Raw genomic sequence first — 26,125 nt, forward strand, 5'->3', positions numbered from 1 at the left:
CAAGTATCTATTGCATACCATCATAATTCATAAGATCAAACATGTTAAAAATGTAATAAACAGCCTGACCAGGAGGTGGCGCAGTGGATAGAGCATCGGACTGGGATGTGGAAGGACCCAGGTTCGAGACCCCGAGGTCGCCAGCTTGAGTGCAGACTCATCTGGTTTGAGCAAAGCTCACCAGCTTGGACCCAAGGTCGCTAGCTCAAGCAAGGGGTTACTCGGTCTGCTGAAGGCCCGCGGTCAAGGCACATATGAGAAAGCAATCAATGAACAACTAAGGTGTTGCAACGTGCAATGAAAAACTAATGATTGATGCTTCTCATCTCTCTCCGTTCCTGTCTGTCTGTCCCTGTCTATCCCTCTCTCTGACTCACTCACTGTCTCTGTAAAAAAAAATAATAATAAATAAATAAAAATAAAAATAATAAAAATAAAAATAAATTAAAAAGATTTTTAAAAAATGTAATAAACAAGAAAATGCATTATCCTGAATGTATGAACAAGAAAAAACACTACCAGGTAAATTCAAATTTTTCTTTGCACCTACAGTTGTTCACAAAGATAACAGATTTGTCAGAGACATCCTTTCAGAGCACAAACCCGGATTTTTTAATAGGAGGAAGAGTGGATTTTTATTTTGTGTTAACACAATAAATAAGATTCTGAAGAGGGGAGGAAGTAATAAAGAAATATTAAAAAATGAACATTAAGTTAAACAAATCTGCAGCATAGATGTTTAAAATATCATTCTATAATTAAATTAGCATACTTTGCCAGTGACCATGATGTACAAATTTTGAAATCTTTACAGCTAATATTTTGAAAGCATAGTGATAAGCAGCAATGATTACTATTTTTTCCAAATATAAGGAACTTTATGAAAGGGGATTTAAGTATATGTCAGAAGTAGAGTTTACAGAATATTTCAATAAGAAAAAATGCCTGTTTTCTGTGTACAGAATAAGATGGACTTTGAACAGGAATAAATCTCAAATCCTGATTTTATTTTCTGTATAATATTCATACAATAATTTCCTGTAAAGAATTAATGTGCCACCTTTATTTCTAACCTTAACATAGCTTTATATATCTATGTTTAAACATATACATCATTGTACAGGTAATGTGATAATGTAAAACTTTCCATATTTTATGATCGTTTGAATCAAATTTATTGAGGTTATCAATATACAAAAGTCTGCTGCTTTTCTATATGCCAAAGATGAAATTTTGGAAAATGAACTCCAAATAATCAATTCCTTTTATAATTGCAACAACAACAACAAAAATAAAGTACCTAGGAATAAAGTTAACAAAGGATATAAAAGACCTATATACTGAAAACTGCAAAACATTATTGAAATAAATTAAGAGTGACACAATGAAATGGAAAAATATTCCATGTTCATGGATTAGAAGAATCAACATAGTTAAAATGGCCATATTACCCAAAGAAATATACAGATTTAATGCAATCTCCATCAAAATCCCAATATTATTTTTTTTAAATAGAACAAAAAATTACCAGGTTTGTATGAAACTATTAAAAGCCCTGAATAGCCAAAGCAATCCTGAAAAGAAAAAAAAAAAAAAGAATGAAGCTGGAGATATCACACTGACTTCAAATTATACTATATGGCCACAATAATCAAAACAGCATGGTACTGGCAGAAAAACAGACAGATAGATCAATGGAACAGAATTGAGAACCCAGAAATAAAACCACATATGTATATGTATGGACAAATCATCTTCAACAAAGGAGCCAAAAACACTCAAAGGAAAAAAGAAAGCCTCTTCAATAAATGGTGCTGGAAAAGTTGGAAAACCACATACAAAAGAATAAATCTTGACTACAGTATTTCCCCCTGCAAAAAATCTAATTCAAAAATGAATCGCCTGACCAGGCGGTGGCACAGTGGATAGAGTGTCGGACTGGGATGTTGAAGGACCCAGGTTCGAGACCTCGAGGTCCCCAGTTTGAGCGCGGGCTCATCTGGTTTGAGCAAAAAGCTCACCAGCTTGGACCCAAGGTCGCTGGCTCCAGCAAGGGGTTACTTGGTCTGCTGTAGCCCCACGGTCAAGGCACGTATGAGAAAGCAATCAATGAACAACTAAGGTGTCGCAATGAGAAACTGATGATTGACTGCTTCTCATCTCTCCATTCCTGCCTGTCTGTCCCTGTCTATCCCTCTCTCTGACTCTCTCTCTGTCTCTGTAAAAAAAAAAAAAAAAAAAAAAAAAGGTTTAAAAATGGATCAAAGACTTAAATATAAGATCTGAAACTATAAATTACATAGAAGAAAACATAGGTACTAAGCTTATGGACCCTGACTGTAGAGAACAGTTTATTAATTTGACCCCAAAGGAGAGGAAAGTAAAAGCAAAAATAAGTGAATGGGACTGTATCAAACTAAAAGTCTTCCGCACAGCAAAATAAACTGACAACAAAACAGATAAGCAGCTAACTAAATGGGAGATGATATTTTCAAACAACAGCTCCAATAAGGGGTTAATATCCAAAATACATAAAGAGCTCACAAAGCTCAGCAACAAACAAGCAAATAATCCAATTTAAAAAGACAGACAGAGAGAGAGAGAGAGACAGAGTGAGAGAGCCCTAGCCGGTTGGCTCAGAGTTAGAGCGTCGGCCTGGCATGTGGAAGTCTCAGGTTTCCAGGGCACACAGAAGCGCCCATCTGCTTCTCTACCCCTCACCCTCTCGTTCATATATATCTGTTTCTCTCTTCCCCTCCTGCAGCCAAGGCTGCAATGGAGCAAATTTGGCCCAGGGGTTGAGGATGGCTCAATGGTTTCCACCTCAGGCACTAGAATGGCTCTGGTTGCAGAGGACCAACACCCCAGATGGGCAAAGCATCGCTCCCTAGTGGGCATGCCAGGTGGATCTCGGTCAAATGCATGAGGGAGTCTCTCTGCTTCCCTGCTTCTCACTTTAGAAAAATAAAAAATAAAAAATAGAAAGAGAGAGAGGACCTTAACAAACACTTCTCTCAAGACGACATAAAAATGGTCAACAAGTAGTTGAAAAAATGCTCATTTTCACTAACTATTCGAGAAATGCAGATCAAAACTACCATGAGGTACCACCTCATTCCTGTTAGATTTGCTATTATCAACAAGAAAGGTAATAACATGTGTTTGAGAAGCTGTGAAGAAAAGGGAACCCTAATTCACCGCTACTGGGAATGCAAATTAGTACAACCATTATGGAAGAAAGTATGGTGGTTCCTCAAAATATCAAGAATAAAGCTACTATAAGACCCAGCAATCCTTCTAATAGGTATCTACCCCCAAAACTCAAAAACATTGGTATATAAAGACACATGCAACCCCATGTTCATCACATGATTATTCACAGTGGCCAAGACTTGGAAACAACCAAATTGTTCCTCAATAAAGGATTGGATAAAGAAGATGTGGTGCATATATACAATGGAATACTTCTCAGCCATAAGAAATGATGACATAATGCAATCAACGACAACATGAATGAACCTTGAGAACATTATGCTGAGTGAAATAAGTAAATCAAAAAAAGCTAAGAACAGTATGATTCCACACATAGGTGGGATATAAAACTGAGACTTATGGGTATAGGTAAAAGTGAAGTAGTTACCAGGGGGATGGAAACATGGAGAAGGGGAAAGGGTATGTGAGGGAGTGGGGAAGGGAGTGGAAGGGGAGGAAGGGTATAAAGAGGGACAAATATAAGGTGATGGAAAATGATTTGACTTTGGGTGATGGGTATACAAGGTAATCAACAGTTCAAATGCTACAGAAATGTTCAATTGAAACCTATGTACTCTTACTGATCAATGTCACCCTGTTAAATTTAATTTTCTTAATAAAATTTAAAAATTAAAAAAAAATATTGCGGTGACACTGGTTAACAAAACTGTATAGGTTTAAGGAGCACAATTCTACAACACATCTTCTGTATGCCATATTGTGTGTTCACAGCCCAAAGTCAAGTCTTTGTCCATCACCATTTAACATCCCATACCCTCATCCACCTCCCCTCCCATAGATAATGCATATTTTTATGTTTTTGTTTATTACATGAATTATTATACTTAGGTTAAGAAAATAAATTCAATAAGATATATATATTGTTTTATTTATGTTCATATGTTAATTTCCTGTAACTATTGTACCTATTCTAAACTCAGCCATAATATCAGACATGATATTATCTTTACCAAAAGACATTTATCTTTATGGAAGAACCAATTAATTTAAATTTATTTATTTACCAAGAAAACTGAACCCAACAAATCAAGAACTGTCTAGTTCTTTATGTTCACTTGCACACATTTTAAATTATGTAATTTTTTTAAAGTTTTTAAATTTTAATTCTTTATTTTTTCACTATATGTTTTCTACATGGTTTATCTCCTCAGATATTATCATAGGCTTGTAAGTAGCTGTGAGAATATGCTAATGCATACCCAAGGCCCTGCTTTCTCTTTAACATTGTGGAAAGGGACTGTCCACCATGGCACAGTGCTCTATGCTCTTCTACACCAGCAGGACAGAGCCCCAGGGAGACAGACATCCCAAGGATTCCCACATTGGATACGAATGCAATGCTAAAGTATCAGTAAACACATATATTAATACTTTCCAAAGATTTTTTCATCTTGTAAATTTACAACTGTTATATAAATAAGAAACAAGGGTAAATGAAAACTGTGTGTACTGACCAGTGCTTATACATATTTTGTGCTTAGAAATTGTCCAGATAGCCAAAGAATATTTACTAATTAACTCAATTTAATATAAATTTAAGGACATAAAGTTAACTAAGCATTAGAATTTATAATTTAAGCCAATACAATTAGTCTTTATAATTTGTAGTATTACAAAAATTCATAAGACTAAGGAGGGATAAGGATTAATGGTGATGGAAGGAGACTTGACTTGAGCTAGTGAACAACACACAATATACAGATGTTGTATCATAGAATTATACTCCTAAAACCTATATAATTTTATTAACCAATGTCACTCCAATAAATTCAACAAATATTTTAAAATATATACCCATTATTGCAAATTCATTTAGTTAAATATTTAAAAGTACTTGTGGAAACAATAATGATAATTTATTTGGTCTAAAAAACAAGCTAGAAAATTTAAATACTTTAAACCTTTATAAATTGAATTCAACTCTTATGCTAACTAATATATTGAATCTTTATTATTTTTAAATTATGACAAAATCATGACGAAAACAAAAATTGTTATTACACTAAAGTTAATTCACTCTGATTTTTTTCAGGGTCACCCAATCAAGAAAAATGAAAATTTTGTGGCATTCTTTTCTCTCCCTTGCCTTACCCTCTCCCTAGTGGGGGCACAACTGACAAGTAGCTGTCCAATTTCTGATTCCATCCATTGTGCAGAAAAAGCAGAGTGAGAGTTGTTTAGAAAGTTTTGGTCTACTCATGGGCTGCCTGGATTGACTGATTTCTGTCTTGCCAGACTTAAACCTCAGTTGAAGAGCTGAAGAAAACTTTGAATTTCAATGTTGAAGTCATGGCATAAAAAAACTGTAGGAATATTGTAGACCTGTAGATGCCTGGTAGCAAGAGATTATAGGTAGAGGGACACAATAGAAATTCTAATGCCTCAAGAAAAATCTATGGCAAACTTTTGTTAAAATAAGACATGTAAAAGCAGCAAGAAAGATAAAAATAAATAAATAAATATAGCACAGCCACAGACAGAGGACAGAAAAGACCTAAGAAGACATCAAACCTTCACCCTCGACTGATCTCAAGGCTCAGAAGGACTTTCATGATAGTCTTCAAAGATTGGGAGAGGTAGTCATTTTCAAATGCACAATTTTCAACACAGTATTAAAAAGCATATATAAAAAAAATCCCAAAATTTCATGCCCAATTCAAAGGAACAAAATAAATCTTTCATGATCATCCCTGAAGGAATATATGCATTGAATTTGTCAGGCAAGTATTTTTTTTAATTGTCTTAAATATACTCAAGGATATTAAAGGATACATGGACAAAGAACTAAAGGAATTCATAAAAATGATATATGAACAAAATGAGAATATAAACAAGGAGAAATAATAAAAAAATAAAGAAATTCTAAAGGTGAAAAATAGAACTGAATTGAAAGATTTACTAGAAGAATTCAAAAATAGACTCAAAGTGGGAGGGAAAAAAAGCATCAGTGAAGATGAAGACATTGAAGATTATAAATTCTGAAGAATAAAAAATAGAAAAGACTAAAGAAAAGTGAACAGAGCCTGGAGAACTTGTGGAACACCATCAAGCAGGTCAGTTTATGCATTATGAAAATCCAAGAGGAAGAGAGAAAATTTATTTGAAAATATAATGACTTCTCAAATTGAAGGTAACACAAAATTTAAATATACAAATTTAAGAAGCTTTTAATAATAAACTTTAAGAGGCTTAAAACCAAGACACATTATAATCTGACTGTTGAAAGACAATGACAAAGGCCCTGGCCGGTTGGCTCAGTGGTAGAGCGTCGGCCTGGCGTGCAGAAGTCCTGGGTTCGATTCCCAGCCAGGGCACACAGGAGAAGCGCCCATCTGCTCCTCCACCCTTCCCTCTCTCCTTCCTCTCTGTCTCTCTCTTCCCCTCCTGCAGCCAAGGCTCCATTGGAGCAAAAGATGGCCCGGGCGCTGGGGATGGCTCCTTGGCCTTTGCCCCAGGCACTAGAGTGGCTCTGGTCACAACAAGCAGGCATCCCCAAACTACAGCCCGCGGGCCGCATGTAGCCACCTGAGGCCATTTATCCGGCCCCCTGCAGCACTTCCGGAAGGAGCATCCTTTCATTGGTGGTCAGTGAGAGGAGCACTGTATGTGGCGGCCCTCCAACGGTCTGAGGGACAGTGAACTGGACCCCTGTGTAAAAAGTTTGGGGACCCCTGCGAGGGACAGAGCATCATCACCCCCTGGTGGGCGTGCCGGGTGGATCCCGGTCAGGCACATGCGGGAGTCTGTCTGACTGTCTCTCCTCGTTTCCAGCTTCAGAAAAATAAAAAAAAAATTTAAAAAGGAAGGAAAGCCAATGACAAAAAGGAAATAATGAAAACAGCAAGAGAAAAGTGACTCATCATGTACAAAGAATATCCAATAAAAAATAAAAGTGAATTTCCCAGCAGAAATCTTAAAGTTAGAAAGCAGGGAGAAGGTATATGTATTTAAAGTGCTGAAAGAAATAAATTGTCAACTGAAAATTCCACATCCAGCAAATTTATAAGTCTTTAATAAGAAATATACAGATAAACATATATATGAAAAATTTCATTACCAATAGATCTACGAGAAAACAAATGCTAAAGGAAATCCTTAAGTTGAAATAAGAGTACACTAAAGAGTAGCCCAAGGCCATATGAAGACATGAAGATCTCTGGTAAAAAAATAAATACATGGGCATGTGTTAAAGAAAAAAAAAGGTAGCACAGCAATTTTGATTTTAACCCCACATTCTATTTTATACAAGATTTTTCGGACAAACCCATTAGAGAAGTAAAGCCACAGGGAAACATTGCTCCCCAATTTAGAGAGGCCTAAAGGAGAACACAAAGAATCACCACTTACCAGAGCAAGAACTAACAACTGATGGAAGAATGCAAAGGTAAGAAGAAATGAACTGTAATTGATAAGTTGCTAGAGATTCAGTTTGGACACATCTGAGGCATAAGAACTTCAGGGAGAACCAGGTATCAGCACCCCTAGCTTTTGAGGGTTTTACTATCTAGAGTTCCACCAGGTTGTCACAGTGAATATTGGAGAAAAATCTTTTCATGCATCTGGCAAGTGAATGAAAAAGGAACTATCATGAAATATGCCAGAGAGTTCTATTATTCTTATCAAGATTTGTCCACAATGGAAAGTATTTTACCAGAGCCTAATGTGCTGAGGTTTTATTAGAGGCTAAATAACAAGGTGGAGGAAGCTGGAAATACAAAATTCCAGCAGGCCCTAGCTTTCCATGGATGAAAGGAAATACTCACCTTCAGTCTCATTTAGGCTTTCACATAAGAGAAAGGAAATGCTGATCTCCAAATCATTCTAGCCATCCTGTTCCACCTAAGGTGAGGGAGAGGGTAGGGAGACTAAAAACATGGGTAAAGTTCACAATCTGTAGGCACAGGTTTGCTAAAATAGTAAGAGCTAAACATAGAATTATAGATGTTTTCTTCCCTCTCCCCATACACATATTTCATAATAGTGCTAAAAGGCTATTTTCAGCAATATCTTTTTACCCAGTTCATCATGTCTGGCTATCAAGAAAAGCTTATTAGACAAGCTAACAAGAGAAAACACAATTTGAAGAAACAAAGCAGGATTAAAACCAGACTGAGTTATAATAAGGATGTTGGAATTATCAGACTGGGAAGTTAAGACAACTATAATTAACATGTTAAAGGCTTTAATATAAAAATAGGCAGTATGTAAGAACAGATGAGTAATATAAGCAATGAAATGGAAAGTCTAAGAACAAAAGATGAGAGATCAAAAACACTATAATAGAATTAAAAAATGCCTTTGATGGGTTTGTAAGTAGACTGAGCTTGAAGATCCGTCAATAAAATCTTCCAGTCATCTATTGATGGGCTTTTTGGTTGTTTCCATGTCCTGGCCACTGTGAACAAAGAAGATGTGGCACATATACACTATGGAATACTACTCAGCCATAAGAAATGATGACATCGGATCATTTATAGCAAAATGGTGGGATCTTGACAACATTATATGGAGTGAAATAAGTAAATCAGAAAAAACCAGGAACTGCATTTTTCCATACGTAGATGGGACATAAAAGTGAGACCAAGAGACATTGATAAGAGTGTGGTGGTTACGGGGGGAGGGAGGAAAGGGAGAGGGAAGGGGGAGGGGGAGGGGCACAAAGAGAACTAGATAGAGGGTGACAGGACAATTTGACTTTGGGTGATGGGTATGCAACATAATTGAACTTTAAGATAACCTGGACATATTATCTTTGAATATATGTATCTTGATTTACTGATGTCACCCCATTAAAAATAAATTCAATAAAAAAAAAAACAAAAAACTTCCAAAACTGAAATGTGGGCTTCCAGTTAAGATAGAGGAGTAGGTAAACACAGTGATCACATCCACCCACAATCACATCAAAATTACAACTAAACTATAGAACAACCATAATTCATAACTGCCTGAAATCCAGCTGAACAAAAGCCCTATAAATAAGGATATAAAGAAGAACCTACATTGAGATTGGTAGGAGGGGCAGAGACACTGAATGGGCTGGTCACACACCCGTGTGTGTTGGTTAAAAATTGGGAGGGATATATCAGCTGCAGAGGTCCTGCCCGAGGAGTGAGGCGTTGCAACCCCACACCAGGGCTCCCTGTCCAGCATTCCAATGTCAAGAAGAGAAGTCCCAAAAATTTCTGGCTGTAGAAACCAATGGGGACTGTGTCTGAGTGGGATGAAATGGGCTGCTGGAGTCCCAGGTGGTCCTCATAAAGGCTTCCTGAACAGACTTATGGGACCTACTTCCTCTGAGCTCTAGCACCAGGACAGCAGTTCAAAAGGTGCCAGGGATATACAAGAGGAACTGAGGCATTTGACTTCAAGATGAGAAAACTGGAAGGACTATCTCTGGGACAGAAACATTGGCAGAGGCCATTGTTGATTACAGTTCCCTTGCTGAACCCTCCCCCCACAAAACTGTCAGGCAAACATCAAATCTGAGTCTCCATTAACCTGGCTAATATTGTATTGTTCATCCTGCCCTGGTGATTCACTGAGACCTTGTCCTACCCAACTTGTGGGGCCAACCAAGCTGTTCCCAGTGGTTTTTCCATACAAACGGCCTGTCTTGGATTATGCTGAAATCTTTCTAAAATCTCTCAAATAAGCAGCGTCTGGTCTAGGTGTGCCCCATACCTCTTGCTAAGTAGTCCCAGGCCTGGCACTAGTGGCAGCCAATTTTGGTTCACAGCTTAGCCTTTTCTGGGCACCTCTAAGCCCAGCACAAATAACAGTCATCTGCAGATCACATTGTAGCTCATGGCAGGTGGTTCAGTTATGGGCACAAGCATCCACTGACCTTGGTCTGCATCTTCCAATAGGCCCCAAAGCCAGTGCACCCAGTGGACAGCTTCAGACCACACTGAAGAATCATCCTACCACCTCCACAAATGACACACTCAAGGGACAGAATTGTCAAGCATGAGAGCCCTGTTGAAAAGACTCCTGTTCATGGGCACAGCAGTTCTTCCATTGTAGTTGCAGCCTGTCCTCTCAGTTGACTAGATGGGAGGAGGGTAAGTTCCTTCCATTGGCAACTTGTTGGCTTCCTCCACCTTGTTATTTAGCCTCTAATAAAACCTCAGCACTTGATGTGGCAACAACAATCAAGGCTCACCTATAATAAGAGGGTGCACACAGATCACATGGAGGGGGTAGATGGACCTGGAAGGTCCATCTTAAGTGACCAAAGACACTGTACCAATGGACCACCCAGTATACCTACTAAATAAGGTCACTCTACCAAAACCAGGAAACTTAGCAGATCCACCTAATACACAGAAACAAATACAGGGAGACAGCCAAGATAAGGAGCCAAAGAAACATTTCACAAATGAAAGAACAGAACAGAACAAAACCCCTTTGCCCCCCTCCCCCTTACTCCCTCCCCTTTTCCCTTTGGGATTTGCTGTCCTGTTATCTGTATCTCTGTGTTATGTATATATAACTTCACTAATCCCTTCTCTGATCCCATCCCCTCCTCCCCCTTCCCTCTGATAGCTGTCCCTCTGCTCCCTGTGACCCCGCCTCTGCCTCTATTCTGTTTCTCAGTTCACTTTGTTCATAAAATTCCACAGATAAGTGAAATCATATGATATTTGTTTTTCTCTGCCTGGTTTATTTCACTTAGCATAATAATCTCCAAGTCCATCCATGCCATTGCAAAAGGTAAGATTTTCTTTGTTTTCACAGCTGCATAGTATTCCATTGTGTATATGTACCACTGCTTTTTAATTCACTCATCCACTAATGGACACTTGAGCTGTTTCCAGATCTTGGCTATTGTAAATAATGCTGCAATAAACCAAACCATTGATTCAAAAGAAAATATGCATTCCCATGTTTACTGCAGCTTTGTTTACATCTATGAATTCATTGCAGCATTATTTTTTAAGAGGGAGGAGGAAAGTTAGAGAGACAGACTCCCTGACAACCCCGTCCCCTGTCTGGGGCTCATGCTTGAATCAACCGAGCTCTCTTCAGCACCCAGGGCAATGCTCAAACCAGTCAAGCCACTGGTGCAGCATTATTTATAATAGCCAAAGTATGAAAGCAACCCAGTTGTTCATCAATAGATGAGTAGATTAATGGATGAAGAAGTGGTACATATTTACAATGAAATATAATTCAACCATGAAAATAATGAAATCTTGCCATATGCAACAACTAGGTGGGCAGGACTTAGGGTATTGTACTGAGTAAAATAAGTCAGACAGAAAGACAAATGCCAGATGATTCCACTTATATGTAAAATCTTAAAAAAAAATAAACAGGTGGAATGGAAACAGACTCATACATAGAGAACATTTTGATGGTTGCTGGATGGGAGGGGGTTGAGGAGTAAGTAAAAGATGTGAAGGAATAAGAAGCACAAATTGGTAGCTATAAAGTAGTTATGGGCTGTAAAGTACAATATAGGGAATATAGTGAATAATATTGTAATAACTATGTATATGGTATCAGATATATAATAGATTTATTGGTGTGATCACTTTGTAAGTTATATTTTTATAATAAAGTTGTACATCTGAGACTAATATTATATTATACATCAACTGTAACTAAAAAAATATTTAAAATGAGAGAAACTAAAATGTTAAGAGGAAATAGCTGAAAGACCAGAATAGAATAACAATAACTGTTGGACAACACAAAGGGTATGATATATGCATAATGGGAACACCAGGAGAAGAGAGGAGGAGGAGAGCACAGGAGGAAGAGGGAGAGGCAAGAAGAGTAGGAGGAGAAGAAATATTTGAAGCAATAATAACTGAGAATTTTCCCCAAATTAATGTCAGACAGGAAGCAAAGATTCAGGAAGCTCAGAGAACAACAAGCACGATACATGCCTATTTCATCCCTTTTACATTCATTTCTGTGGGGACTTGGTTTAGTGCATATTCCAGGTGAGCAGAGACATTTTTTTTGCTCGTAATCATGCTCCTAGAACACATCATAGGCCCCACTTTCTGCTTGGGTTTATAACAAATGCTTGTTGAATAAATAAATTTTTAAACATTGGACTTATAATTGGGAAGTAACTTTGATATGAAAAGTTTATACATATAATTCCTTTCCATCCTATCTATACGAAAATAATAGTTATTCCCCAGGCAGACTTAATGAACAACAGTTTGACACTCACCTTGAGATTATCCTACTTTTTGTTTTTGTTTTTACTTCAGTGTCATCTTGTATATCTGAATTCCTTGAACATTTCTAACTTTTCTAGTACAATATTTTCTGCATCTGTTAGTTTTCATTAATACTATTCCAAATATAGTGTTCAATTCCTTGGGTGGAAAATATGAAATATTTTATGTTCACAAGTCAGCCAGTGGAGGTAGAGATTGTAGGGCTGAGGATGAGGGTGAAGGAACGTGGGACTTTACCTCTGGACACAAACTCTGGATTTTAGGTCTTGCTTTTGCTACTAGTTTTAAATGAGTTTACTTGACACCTGAATCTGTTTCTGTATTTCCAAAAGTAGACACAATATTAAAAACACCTGTAGTTCAAAATCATATGAGAATTATATAGGGAAGTGTCCCTTGAATTATTTTCTAAACTAGGAAGTGACACAAACATAAATAATTATCTTAATGTAATAGGGTTGGTGTGAATCCTGAAACAGGAATGGAAGCATGGAAGAGGTTTCTGGCAGTCTTATAATTAGTGGGTAGCTACTCTTTACGGGGTATTTGTATTGTGTTTTTGAAATAAGTAATGAAGTAGTTGCAGCTGAAATAAACATATCTTTTAAAAGAAGAGAGAAAGAAAGAAAGAAAGAAAGAAAGAAAGAAAGAAAGAAAGAAAGAAAGAAAGAAAGAAAGAAAGAAAAGGAAGGAGGGATGGAAGAAGGGAGGAAGGAAGGAAGGAAGGAAGGAAGGAAGGAAGGAAGGAAGGAAGGAAGGAAGGGAAGGAAAAAGAAAGAAGAAAGAAAGAAAGAAAGTGAAAGGTGAAGGGAATGTAAAGGGAAGGGAAAGAAAGAAAGAGCACTATAAAATCTTGGATTTGACCAGCTAATCTGGAATCAATCCTTCTATCATGTTTCAGCTTCCTGGAAATCCCACAACCATCCACCAGGCTCTTAACCTTCATCTCTAACCACTTGCCACCTGGTTTTCTGCAGGTGGGATTATGCGTTTTCAAATGGTGATGTAGTGTTCTTTTTTTTTTTTTTGTATTTTCTTATATTGGAAAAGGAGAGGCAGCAGACAGACCCCCACATGCGCCCTACCGGGATCTACCCGGCATGCCTACCAGGAGGCGATGCTCTGCCCATCTGGGGCGTTGCTCTGTTGCAACCAGAGCCATTCTAGTGCCTGAGGCAGGGGCCAACTTTGCTCCAATGGAGCCTTGGCTGCCGGAGGGGAAGAGAGAGACAGAGAGGAAGGAGAGGGGGAGGGGTGGAGAAGCAGATGGGCGCTTCTCCTGTGTGCCCTGGCCGGGAATCGAACCCGGGATTCCTGCACGCCAGGCCGACGCTCTACCACTGAGCAACCGGCCAGGGCGTGACGTAGTGTTCTTAAATGCATGCTCAATTGTGACGTCACGTGCCCTTCAGTCTTTAAAACCAGACGCTGAAGGGCAGCCGAGTTTTCAGTCGAGTTAGGTCAGGTAGCTCAGGACCCTCGACCCGCTGGCCGCAGGGCTTCCACGGAGTTCAGGCGTTCAGCACTCCCTGCTCACCCAGACCCTGAGAAGAGAGACGGGAAAGGCCGAGGAGGAGCCATGACCATCTTGTTTCTCCTAGTTGGCAGTGTTTTGTTCCTCTTGATGTTTTTCTTCTGGACAAATTCGTGTCAGGTAAAGTGTGTAAGAAAGTTTGGAACGAGATAAAGCTAAGTGAATTCGTGGATTGGGGGGGCTGGTCTAAGAAAGTAGAAAGATAGTAAAATGGTAAAATAAAGGTAAGGGAAGGCCATCTCATTCTCCTTTTTATCTTGCTTGAGCCCGAGGTGTTTATTCTTTGCCCCCACACTTCTATCATCTGGATCAGTGATTTTACTACTGTGATCTATTGTAAAACGACCCACGTCCTTAAGTAATACGGTCAGCTTTTCAGCCATTTGAAAATACACCTTAAAATGCCCACTCTCCACCACCACCTCCCGTTTTAAGAATCTGTACATTCTTTTTTTTTTTTTTTTTCATTTTTTTTTTCTTTTCTGAAGCTGGAAACAGGGAGAGACAGTCAGACAGACTCCCGCATGCGCCCGACCGGGATCCACCCGGCACGCCCACCATGGGGCAACGCTCTGCCCACCAGGGGGCGATGCTCGGCCCATCCTGGGCGTCGCCATGTTGCGACCAGAGCCACTCTAGCGCCTGGGGCAGAGGCCACAGAGCCATCCCCAGCGCCTGGGCCATCTTTGCTCCAATGGAGCCTCAGCTGCGGGAGGGGAAGAGAGAGACAGAGAGGAAGGCGCGGCGGAGGGGTGGAGAAGCAAATGAGCGCTTCTCCTATGTGCCCTGGCCGGGAATCGAACCCGGGTCCTCCGCACGCTAGGCCGACGCTCTACCGCTGAGCCAACCGGCCAGGGCTGTACATTCTTTTCTGGCTTCTACTGCCCCTGTTTCTATTTGCTTTTCCAGGCATCTTTATGAGAACTTTAGGGACATCCACAAATAATTCAGGTCAAAATGTGATACTCCTGGCAATTTTAAAATTGAAAAGGAAGTATGTTTAGGTAGGGGTCAGACAGTATTCAAATACAGACCTACTGGCCTTCCCAAGACATAAGGCAAGAAGATGGCATTTTAGCATTAAAAGTTCACTTTCATATATATTTCCCCCTCAGTCTGTGTTTGGGAAGAGCATACTTCCAAATCAATGTATTCATTCAACATATTTTTAATCTCTAATTTGTAGAGAAGAACAGTCAGGCCATTTTGTTGTTTGTTGTTCTTTGGAAGTATTTATAAATTGCTAAACTCAATCAACTACATATGTGTAATTTATTTCCCTTACAGATAAACACTGGTGAAAGGTCATCAGTTTCAACCATTGCGCTAATAGGACCATCTTCTTCTACTGGGTTAATTAAGAGCAATGCTGATGAGAGTCTTACAACCAACACCTTCTCTCAGGATATCTCAATTAATGTTCCACGCATAATAGTCATGCAGAAAAAAATACTGGTAGACCTTGAGATGGTGGAATACAGGCTGGCTGAATTGGAACAGTTACTAGTTACCAAGTGTTCAGCTGGTAAATTAGTTAAACGTAAATGCAGTGGCATGCTTACGGAATGACCTCGCAGTGCAGGCTATCAATAAAAGTACTTTGAGTGGACGCATTTGATTGTATGTTTTTACCAAATGAGTTATCATTTAAAAGGGGAGGAGATGCCAAGTGAGATACAAAATTCAGACAATTATCAATTTGCTTATTCACATTTAAAGAATAGATTACATGTTGCTAATATATATTTTATTGAGGGATGAATGAAAGCACAATAGAGAAAAAATCTTTCAAAAGCTTTTTATTTTTAATAAGCTACAGTGAAAAAAATCAAGCTGAAACACAGTAATTTTAATTTCACTCGGGTGAAAAACAGTTTTCTCTAATGGTTTACAATACAGTACCACATGTTTACAGGTTTATATTAAAGTAAATGAGATTTGATTGAACACTTTCCATTAGGCATAATATTCTTTCTTACCATTGTGGATTCTGTGTAATAATAATGAACTGCCATTGACCACCCTAAAATATACCAGGCACCGGTTAAGACCTGTACTTTACATCTTTCTGAAGAGAGTCACACACACTCTTAGCTACTCTTTGCAGTCATCTCATAAAAGGGGTTGCTTCTCCCCAGCCCCTCCACACTGACAATTAGATATTATTTCATTAGAAATATACCTTAATCATTCCTGAACCGCAAGAGTCACCTATAGAAAGTTGCATGCATTTTTCTACTTGTAAAAAAAAAAGCAAATAGCATCAAAATAAAAATGAGACACATGGACATAGATAAAAGTGAAGGGGTTACCAGGGGGTGGGGGTTTGGGGGAAGCAGTGGGGGGAGGGGAGAAAAGAAAGACAAATATACACTGACAGAAAATGATTTGACTTTGGGTGATGGGCACACAACACAATCAACAGCTCAAATGCTATAGAGATGTTTACCTGAAACGTATGTACTCTTATTGATCAGTGTCACCCCACTAAATTTAATTTTCTAAATATATATATATAAAATGATAAAAAGCCTGTGATATAATATAGATTAAAATTAACAAAAAAAGTATTTCTAAGCTCTAGTCACTCATTTCATATAATATTTTATAAAATCCAGTGTAACTGAGGAATTAACAGTCTGTTGAGGTTCACCAGCAGCATTTAACCTATAAAAGTTCATCTTAAATATATGTGCAGAACCACTGAAATTGTTCAATTACATGTCCACCTATTTACCTACTTTCATGGCTGCTCCTCTCAAAACAAATTATTAGTACAAATTGAAGAAATACCTTCATCTCTTACTCCTTTAATCTTCAATGTAAAACAAGAGAAAAAGGAATTTTAAATGTATAAGAAACTAAGGTTTAAAATTATTCCTAGCAGTGGTGTGTGTGGTTCTTAAGCTTTTGAGTCACAGATCCCTTTGATATTCTGATGAAAACTATGGACAATCTACTTAGAAAAATGCATGCACATATACATAGAGAATAATACTGTATATAATTTTACTTTCATATATTCTTTGAAGCCCAGGTTAAAAGCCTTCAGAATGTTTGAAAATTTTCTTACATATTTATACACTATTCATCATCCTAGGCTGTGATGTTTCAACCAATTGTCAATACTATGTAATCAGTGTAAAAACTATTAGTGACATAATATATTTGCATTTATCTTCTGTAAGGAAACCAGGACATAAGACTTTCTAATTTGGTTTCTCTCATTCTTCACAAGTTCAACAAATTTATCTCCTATAAGTATATTAAATAGGTTATCACCCATAAGTAGTAACATATTCAAATAAGACAAAATAATTCTACTGGATTTATTAACTATGATTACAACATACATTTTTAAATTTGATTGAAGCCATTTCTCCATTAGTGTTTTGTTCCATGTTCTACTTACAATTACACCTAGATTTCAGAGGGCAAATGAACTACTCTTAATTTTATAGAACGGAAACTAGATGGGTCATATTTTTCCTCCAAATATAATCTAAGGAAGACATTATATGACAATAGAAATACTCAAAGATTCTGATTTCCATATTCTGGATTTGTCACTTACTGGCCACAAAATCCTTATTTTTCTGTCTTATTTTTTCATTTGTAAATAAAAAACATAACTATTAAGTGCACATATGAAAAGTGAGCCATGATACACGAAGACTTTAGACGTATTAGAACCAAAAGTATTGAACTACAGTCTCAGCAGGCTGTGGCGCAGTGGATAGAGCATCGGACTAGGATGTGGAGGACCCAGGTTCAAAACCCCGAGATTGCCAGCTTGAGCACAGGCTCATCTGGTTTGAGCACAGCTCACCAGCTTGAACCCAAGGTCGCTGGCTTGAGCAAGGGGTCACTCGGTTTGCTATAGCCCCATGGTCAAAGCACATGTGAGAAAGCAATCAATAAACAACTAAGGTGCCACAGCGAAAAATTGATGCTTCTCATCTCTCTCTCTCTTCCTGTCTGTCTGCCCCTATCTGTCTCTTTCTCCGTCTCTGTCTCTGTATCTGGCAACACAAAAAAAAGTATTGAACTACAGTCCTCATGTTATACACACAGTCCATTTTTTCCATATGTGTACAGGATTTCCAATTAAGTGAGACCTTCAATATTAACACTTTCTTTTAAATATACTGATTTATTTTCTGCAGCTTTATGGGAAAAAAAGATTGTGTACCAAGAAAATATAAGCAAGTAATAACTTTAAACTTTACAATAAAAAATATAACCATTTTTTAAATAACTTGCTCAAATTAATGCCTTTGGTATATTAAAAAAATATTATGGTGATATGTACAAAAATGTCATTGTGAAATAAAGGTACCTATGTGTGTGTGTTATACAGATCAATCATCTAAAAAGAAATATAATGAGCTAAACATTAGTAGATTCACATTTTTATATTACATTTCTGCTTAAATGGGAAAAATGGTTGTTATACTATTATGAACATAATATATACATTTTATTCAATTAACATACAAATAAATAAAAATTTTCTCTATTCTAAAGTAATCACATTACACAAGCACATATTTTTAAAAGTTAAAACTTATTCTGGTTTTCCACTGCCACTGACAGTAGGTATTTCATGGTCAATCTCTTTCTTAAGATCTACCATGTCTTTATATCTCTCCCCACGGTGCCGTTCCAGGTATGGACCCCAGTTAGAAGCTGGTCTGCAGCAGCTCATAATGCGCTGGAATGGAAAGAAGAAGAAGAAAAAAACAGGCTTAAAACTTAAGTGCTACAGTCTGTAAACAAATAAATATCAACCTACATTTTTATTTTAGAATGTTGAATTTCTTTGTCCTGTCCTTAGAGTGACCATTAGGTAAAGATCTAAACAAATGTAAACATGGGAAGTTCTAAGAACCAAAGAAAGGGAGCTTCAGGGTAAAACGATTGACCTGGTCTTAGATCCATTCTTTGATGGGGTTAGGACTTTACTGAAAATCAGATTGCTCATCACAGATTTATTTACAGTAGCCAAGACATGGAAACAATGAAAGTGTCTCTCAATAGAGGATTGGATAAAGAAGATGTGGTACATATATACAATGGAATACTACTCAGCTATAAGAAATGATGACATCGGATCATTTACAATAACATGGATGGACCTTAAGAACATTATACTGAGTGAAACAAGTAAATCAGAAAAAGCTAAGAATTGTATGATTTCACACATAGGCAGGATATAAGACTGAGACTCCTGGACATAGATAAAAGTGAGGTGGTTAACGAGGGGAGGGGATTGTGGGGAAAGGGATGGGGGGAGTATAAAGGAACAAATATATGGTGACGGAAGATTTTTTTTTACTTTGGGTGATGAGTATACAACATAATCAACAGTTCAAATGCTATAGAAACATTTACCTTATACCTATGTACTCTTATTGATCAATGTCACCCAGTTAAATTTAATTTTCTAAACAATTTTTTTAAAAAAAGAAAGAGAAGTCAGACTGCTGAGCCTATCTTGTCATTGCCCTATGTCCTAGTGACATGTCACAATCAACTCCATCCCCCTAGGCCTCCATGGAAGAGGGGCAACTCTGGGTTCAAGATAATTTACCAGGTTTTTTCCAGTCTAAACATACTATTAGGAAATGTATTATAAACAGATCATTTGTTTGTTTTCATATTTTCAAAGTAAAGATTATAGATATAAAACAAAATGTCATTTACTTTGCATCACCTTCAGGAACAACTCAGTACAAATATAGATATAATAACTTTTATGTGCTAAGCACTCTAGTAAGGCCTGAACTTACAGCAACAAGCAAGACAAGACTTCTCCTTAAAGGCATGTATAGTCTAGTACAGGGAGACACACAAATATATGTATAGTATTGTACAATCTCATGATCAAAATCTTTTATTACCGCCATATGGGTAAGTTGATCTTTAGTTTGATCACAGTGCTTTATATAAAGTACAAATATTAATTTCTAATCAAATTTTTGGGTGATATTGGTGAAATAAGATATATAGGTTTGGGGTAAAATCTTATATCATTTGTATATAAACTAACAAAAAAATTAGAAACAGACCTATAGATATACAAAACAGACTGATATCTGTCAGAGGAGAAAGGATATGGGAGCTGGGTGAAGAGGATGCAAGGATTAAGAAAAAACAAAACAGACAAACAACAGTATGGTGATTACCAGGGGGAAAAGAGAGTGAGGGAAGGTAGCAGAGGTAAAGAGGAGAAGAATGGTGATGGAAGAAGACTTGATTTGGGGTGGTGAACAAATAATACCAATTTAATGTGCTTACTTGAAAGAAGTTTCCTTTAGCTTGAACTATTTTTATAATAGCCACAATTGGAATCCAAATAATGCAGAAAATAATCATACACCAGCCTAGAGCAACTCCCCAGTTTGGGTATGGAATCTTAGCATACTCAGGTCTTTCAAATTTCACCAGTGACCAGATAAAAATTGCCTGTAAATGTTAACATATATAAAGACAATGTTAAAGATCAGACTTTACTGCACTAATAATTTCAATTGCTCTAATTATTAGTAGTTTCCTTCTATTCCTTAAGAATATTTATCAAAAGCAATTACAATGCAAATACATTCAAGCAAGTAAGATAATCAGGTAACTAGCCAGAAGATAAGAATACTGAGTAAACCAATTTACATAGTTTGTATTTGTCTTAATAGATTCTTCCAAAATTAGCACTTTCACATATTTGTAAAAGATACAGATACCTTTCTAATGTGTATTTCAATAAAATATTTTCCCATAAAATATAGCAGATTGAAAGTAAAATAATATCTGTAATTTTTTATTGAACTTTTAACTTTTAGTTATAATAGCATGGTTTTATTTTGTGTCATTGGCTAACTAGCATATCCATTAATTCAATGAGAATGTAAAGTGCACTTTAGTGAACATGCTTTGCTGCTTGGTTAGCAATTGTTTCTACTATTTCCCACTGCACAGAGCATCCCTACTACACACCCAAGCACACACGCATCCCTGTACTAGTGGTATATACATATTTACCAAAGCACACTTCACTTCCAGTCTCTTGAGAAAAAACAAGCTCAATGTATGTTTGAATAAAACAATGAAGTCTGAATATTAAAGTTGAAACATGTTAAGGCCAAGATTTTTAAAAATGTCTTTTAAAAAAAATGTGGTTTTTTTATGCATTTAGAAATCTGTAAAACAAAACAAAATAATCAAAACCAAAAATAACTTAGTAGTTTCTCTAAATTTAGTTTAGAAAGTGTTCAGAATGTTAAGAATCTTTATAAAATAGATACTCAAATTTAGCTCAATTCCATTAATTAAATTACAGTAATTTAAATGTATTTCACAATTATAATTTTGCATAACTGCAAGAGAATGAATGAGGGATAGTGGAGTCTAATATACATAATTTGATGCAAGTGGATGATGATGTATATCCTTTAATATTTAATAGCTTTGTATTTAAAACTAAATTCAGTTATGAAATCTATGTAATCAATGAGTGTTGGCTGGTTAAAAGACCAGTTAGGTCTCCTAAATTTATAAGGGTCTTAGTTTATTATGGAGACTTGTCAAAAGGGCCAAACAATATATACTAACACTGTCAAAGTCATTTAGTAAAAATATAGGGCATCCAAATATTTTAATTCAGCATATCCAGTCTCAAACTGCTCACAACTTGAAAGTGATTCAACAATGTTTTTTTTAAAAAAAAAAAATACAACTTATTTCCCTCTAAAAATGAACAAACATGATATTTCAGATGTCAAGCAAATTCTAGATCAAATTATTAATGGACTTTTCTAAGAAAACATTTGAATCATAAAATCTATAAGAATCAAAATACATCCTCTATGAAGCTTGGTCACTGCTACACCACCACCATTGTCTCTAGTTGCTACTAATTTTCCATCACTTTAAGTGCTATTTTGGCATTCAGCCATTTGCTGCCCTGAACTGTTATTTAAAGATAGCATATCTATATGCCATGTCTTTCCAGGGAGACATCTTCTGCTTTCCCTCAGCTCCTAAATAGCACCAACTGCTGAATTCATTAACATAAACTGTTACCTCTTTTGACACAGGTGAGTTTCTTTTAGTAATGTTATATACTACGTATCTCCCATAAAAAGAAAAATATGCATTAAAACCTGAGTATTGATTCTTAGCAGTTAGTATATTTAGGTTGAATACCATGAAGGCAAAGTATAAGTCATATGCATATTTGTATTATCTGTATCTAGCATATTTTTTAGGGAATGAGCAAATGAATAATTTATTTTTATTTATTCTCTTGGTAATTCTTAAATATGTAGGAATTTTAAGGCTATATATAGGAGCCTGTTTATTTTCTTCGATAGTAAATGTTTAAACCTATGGCCTAAAATATAATACTGCAAAGGCATTTTAATTTAGGCAACTCAGAGGTGACAGTCATAAAGCATAAGTTGAAAATCATTAATTTATGACATTAATTTGCCTTCTTGTCTCCAATGTAAGTTATTCTTCAAGTTTACCTTAGAAATGTGTGGGGTTTTCTGTTTTGTTTTAAGTGAGAGGAGGGGAAATAGTGAGACAGACTCCCTCACGCTCCCCAACTGGGATCCACCTGGCAACCCCCATCTAAGGCCAATGATCAAATCGACTGAGCTATCCTCAGAGCCTGGGGCGAATGCTCGGACCAATCAAGCCACTGGTTGTGGGAGGAGAAGAGAGATAGAAAGGGGAAAGAGAAGGAAAGAGAAGCAGGTGGTCACTTCTCATGTGTGCCCTGCCAGAAGATCAAACTCGAGATGCACACATGCCAGGCTGACACTCTATCCACTGAACAAACCGGCCAGGGCTAAATATATATATTATTGATACCAAATTCACTGTGTATTAATACTTACAATCAAAAGAATAGGTGTAATGAAAAACCAGCAAGCTCTCCACCATAGCCAGAATATCCACCTTTTTGCTCCAATCATCATTTCTATATCTTCAATGAATCTGTTCCCTCCTAGTAAAATAACAAACGAAGAGAATATTCAGCCCCTGCTCGTATTTTCTTCTATTAATCATTGTGGCCCAATTTTCTTTCTGCACCTTTTCCTATACTACAATGAAGCATATACCTTAACATTTTATTTCTATTTTCCCAGTTATATTATACTTTACTATTATCATACACCCAATAGAAGGAATCAAACTAAATTATTTTAATAAAAAGTGTAGATAATTGTATCATCACTATTTACCATAAATCCAGATGATTCCTACGATTTCCAGTATAGCAGCCACCAAAATGCCCCATCCAGCGCAGAAGTGGTCAATCAGATTAACCCAGTAAATTCCAGCCTATCAAAACAAAAATCAATTACTTCCAAGTATAGTTTGAATTATTTCTATGATTGATTTGGCATTCAAATTGAATTCATTAACTTGATTTTAACATATGCTCCTTGGTTTCACCTCTGCCAAAATGTGAAAAGGAACAATTTCAAATATGAACACAAATGTGAATCTAAATATCTCAGAAATGAGACACTTTTCATTTTGTACTGAGTCACTTGGGAAACAGCATTTAAAGTAATTATTTATCCAAATGATGTGCAGTATGTGTGTGTTCTATAGTAGCAGCCAAGAAATATAGTGTACGTTTAAAGTTTATATCTTTATTGTAATGGGGGAAATTGTTCATTATTGGGCCTCCTCCCTGTCTGCAAAATATACTTCCTATCAAAATTGTGGTATAATGGGAAAGAAACTGGCCTAAAACTCAGAAAACCTTGATCCAAGTCAGACTTGGACTTGTCATGGACCATCCTCTTAAACTTTGGTTTCCTCATTTATATTATAAGGTATGTTCCAAGTAATATTCTTTCTGTAAAAAAAAATGTGATAGTGTACCTGTGTTACACAGACGAGACCAAGGAGAAACAAAACTAGGCAGCAACCCAAAGTTATGGGAATCCTCATTTTCTTCATCGCTTTGGGAAATAAATCGTGAATTGTTGTTGTAATTGTTTCTTCAGAAAGGAAAAAAAATGGAATATTATATGTCAACTCATTTGCCAACAAGTTTGATCACAGAATTCAACTTCCATTAATTAAATTTACAAATATATGTTGAGAATGTAGTCTGGGCCCTACTCCTCATTTTTAAAACCTCATAAGGTCTTTTCTTTTGGTGATCACCATTTGTCAGTTATGATAAAAATCGAAGGCAGCTTGATTTGTCATTTTAAGTCTGCTTTATAAGGTTTTTCATTGGTAGCAACTCTAAGGTAACAGGTCCCTGAGGGCTAAAGTAGTTTGAAAGAGTTATAGGGAAGGAAGAAGTCTAGTATGACTTTTTAAAAAGGTGAATATTTGAGTAAACAACATACAGAGAGAAAGACCTTCCAGATTTAAGAAATAAATATGCTCATTAAGCAGGGTACTAGCTAAAGGTAGAAGGATATGTGAGTGAAAAGATTCAGAAACATGCATAAAATTTTTAATGGCTTTGGAAGTCAATTAGAGGAGACTAAATTTTATCCTATAAACAGTAAACAACTAAAATGTTTTATGTAAGATAATGATATAATGAAAACTGTTTCATAATTTCTAGGAAATTTTTTTTTCATTTTTCTGAAGCTGGAAACAGGGAGGGACAGTCAGACAGACTCTTGCCTGCGCCCGACCGGGATCCACCCGGCACGCCCACCATGGGGCGACGCTCTGCCCACCAGGGGGCCATGCTCTGCCCATCCTGGGCGTCGCCATGTTGCGACCAGAGCCACTCTAGCGCCTGAGGCAGAGGCCACAGAGCCATCCCCAGCGCCCGGGCCATCTTTGCTCCAATGGAGCCTTGGCTGTGGGAGGGGAAGAGAGAGACAGAGAGGAAGGCGCGGCGGAGGGGTGGAGAAGCAAATGGGCGCTTCTCCTGTGTGCCCTGGCCGGGAATCGAACCTGGGTCCTCCGCACGCTAGGCCGACGCTCTACCACTGAGCCAACCGGCCAGGGCTCTAGGAAATTTTTTATGTGTACATAGAGCCACATGCAAGATGAGTCATTGCAACAGTGTGTGTGAAATTTTAAAATTTTGAAATAATCTAAATGCTCATCATTATGACAACAGATCATAAACCAGCTAGATCTACATGTCTGTGTAACAACACGGATTCATAATATATGTAAAAAACAACTGTCAGAATGATATGTATGGGATGAAACTTGACATTTATGTGACCACTTAAAAATGTATGTTATTTATGGCTATATATAAAATGTATACAAACATAGACTGAATAACATGGTGATGTCTGTTTCTAGGAAGGACGAAATGTCAGTTGTATTAGGGAGAGAAACGTAGTGTATGTTGAATTCTTCTGCAACAGTTTATTTTTCTTTAAAAAAAACCTCTGAGACAAATATGATAAAATATTAATGTGTTTCCTTCTGGGTGTCTGGTTCATGAGTACTTTGAATTTTTAAAATTTAAATTAAAAAAATGTTTTCAGAAAGATTATTCTGAGGGTAAAACCTGGATGGGCAACAAAGTTTACGGAAAGGATATTTTTAAGTAAAGGAAACATGAGTACAATGTAAGTGGGATAGGTTAACACTGGGAGCATTACTTACCAATGGAAGCAAACTGAGAGTCGAGACCCAAGGTCAAAAGCATGAAGAAAAATAATATGGACCAAAATGGCCCACCTGGGAGTTGGGCTAGAGCTTCCGGATATGCAATGAACGCCAAGTCAAAACCTAAGAAAAACGCATGGCATTTTAATTTAAATTAGTTGTCAAAGTACTTACATATTTGGATATTTTCAAAATAAGATACTAGAAAAATCTCATTTTAATTTGGCAACCCAATCCATGATATACATTCTGTAGCAACTATTTCACTTTCACTTTTTAAAACACCTTACTTGGTTGTTCTAAAATGTGATCGTGTGAACACGTGACGTGAGTTAAGCTGGTGAGATCAATTTTATAAATGGTACATTTCTTACATAAGAAATCTTAACTATTTTACTGATTTTGTATAACTGACTTTATTTTTAAGATTGATAAAGAATAACAACTGTCTTAAACTTCAAAAACCTAAATTAGGTCACCTTATCTTACCCCAAAA

General features: G+C 36.9%; 2 protein-coding genes and 1 non-coding gene across 3 annotated transcripts in view; 1 reads left to right on the plus strand and 2 right to left on the minus strand.

Annotated features, from left to right (window-relative positions):
- The first annotated feature begins 480 nt into the window (after positions 1–480).
- CT83 (cancer/testis antigen 83) lies at positions 481–15,579 on the plus strand. Its single transcript, XM_066249918.1, has 2 exons — positions 481–522; positions 15,298–15,579. Exons 1-2 carry the CDS (start codon positions 481–483, stop codon positions 15,577–15,579), a joined length of 324 nt encoding a protein of 107 aa, XP_066106015.1.
- LOC136317993 (small nucleolar RNA SNORA73 family) lies at positions 4,395–4,599 on the minus strand. The gene has a single exon (XR_010727974.1). It is a non-coding gene; the product is annotated as a small nucleolar RNA SNORA73 family (small nucleolar RNA).
- A 1,746-nt stretch (positions 15,580–17,325) lies between the features above and the next one.
- SLC6A14 (solute carrier family 6 member 14) overlaps positions 17,326–26,125 on the minus strand; it is a 29,905-nt gene continuing 21,105 nt past the window's right edge. The window contains exons 9-14 of the mRNA XM_066249892.1: positions 25,627–25,752; positions 23,911–24,029; positions 23,259–23,358; positions 22,911–23,020; positions 20,311–20,478; positions 17,326–18,724 (exon numbers count right to left, since the gene is read on the minus strand). Of these exons, the coding sequence (XP_066105989.1) occupies positions 18,578–18,724; positions 20,311–20,478; positions 22,911–23,020; positions 23,259–23,358; positions 23,911–24,029; positions 25,627–25,752 (770 nt within the window). The 3' untranslated portion in view covers positions 17,326–18,577. The remainder of the gene's footprint in view (positions 18,725–20,310; positions 20,479–22,910; positions 23,021–23,258; positions 23,359–23,910; positions 24,030–25,626; positions 25,753–26,125) is intronic.

Source organism: Saccopteryx bilineata, chromosome X (genome assembly GCF_036850765.1).
Source record: "Saccopteryx bilineata isolate mSacBil1 chromosome X, mSacBil1_pri_phased_curated, whole genome shotgun sequence".
NCBI classification, from domain to species: Eukaryota; Metazoa; Chordata; class Mammalia; order Chiroptera; family Emballonuridae; genus Saccopteryx; species Saccopteryx bilineata.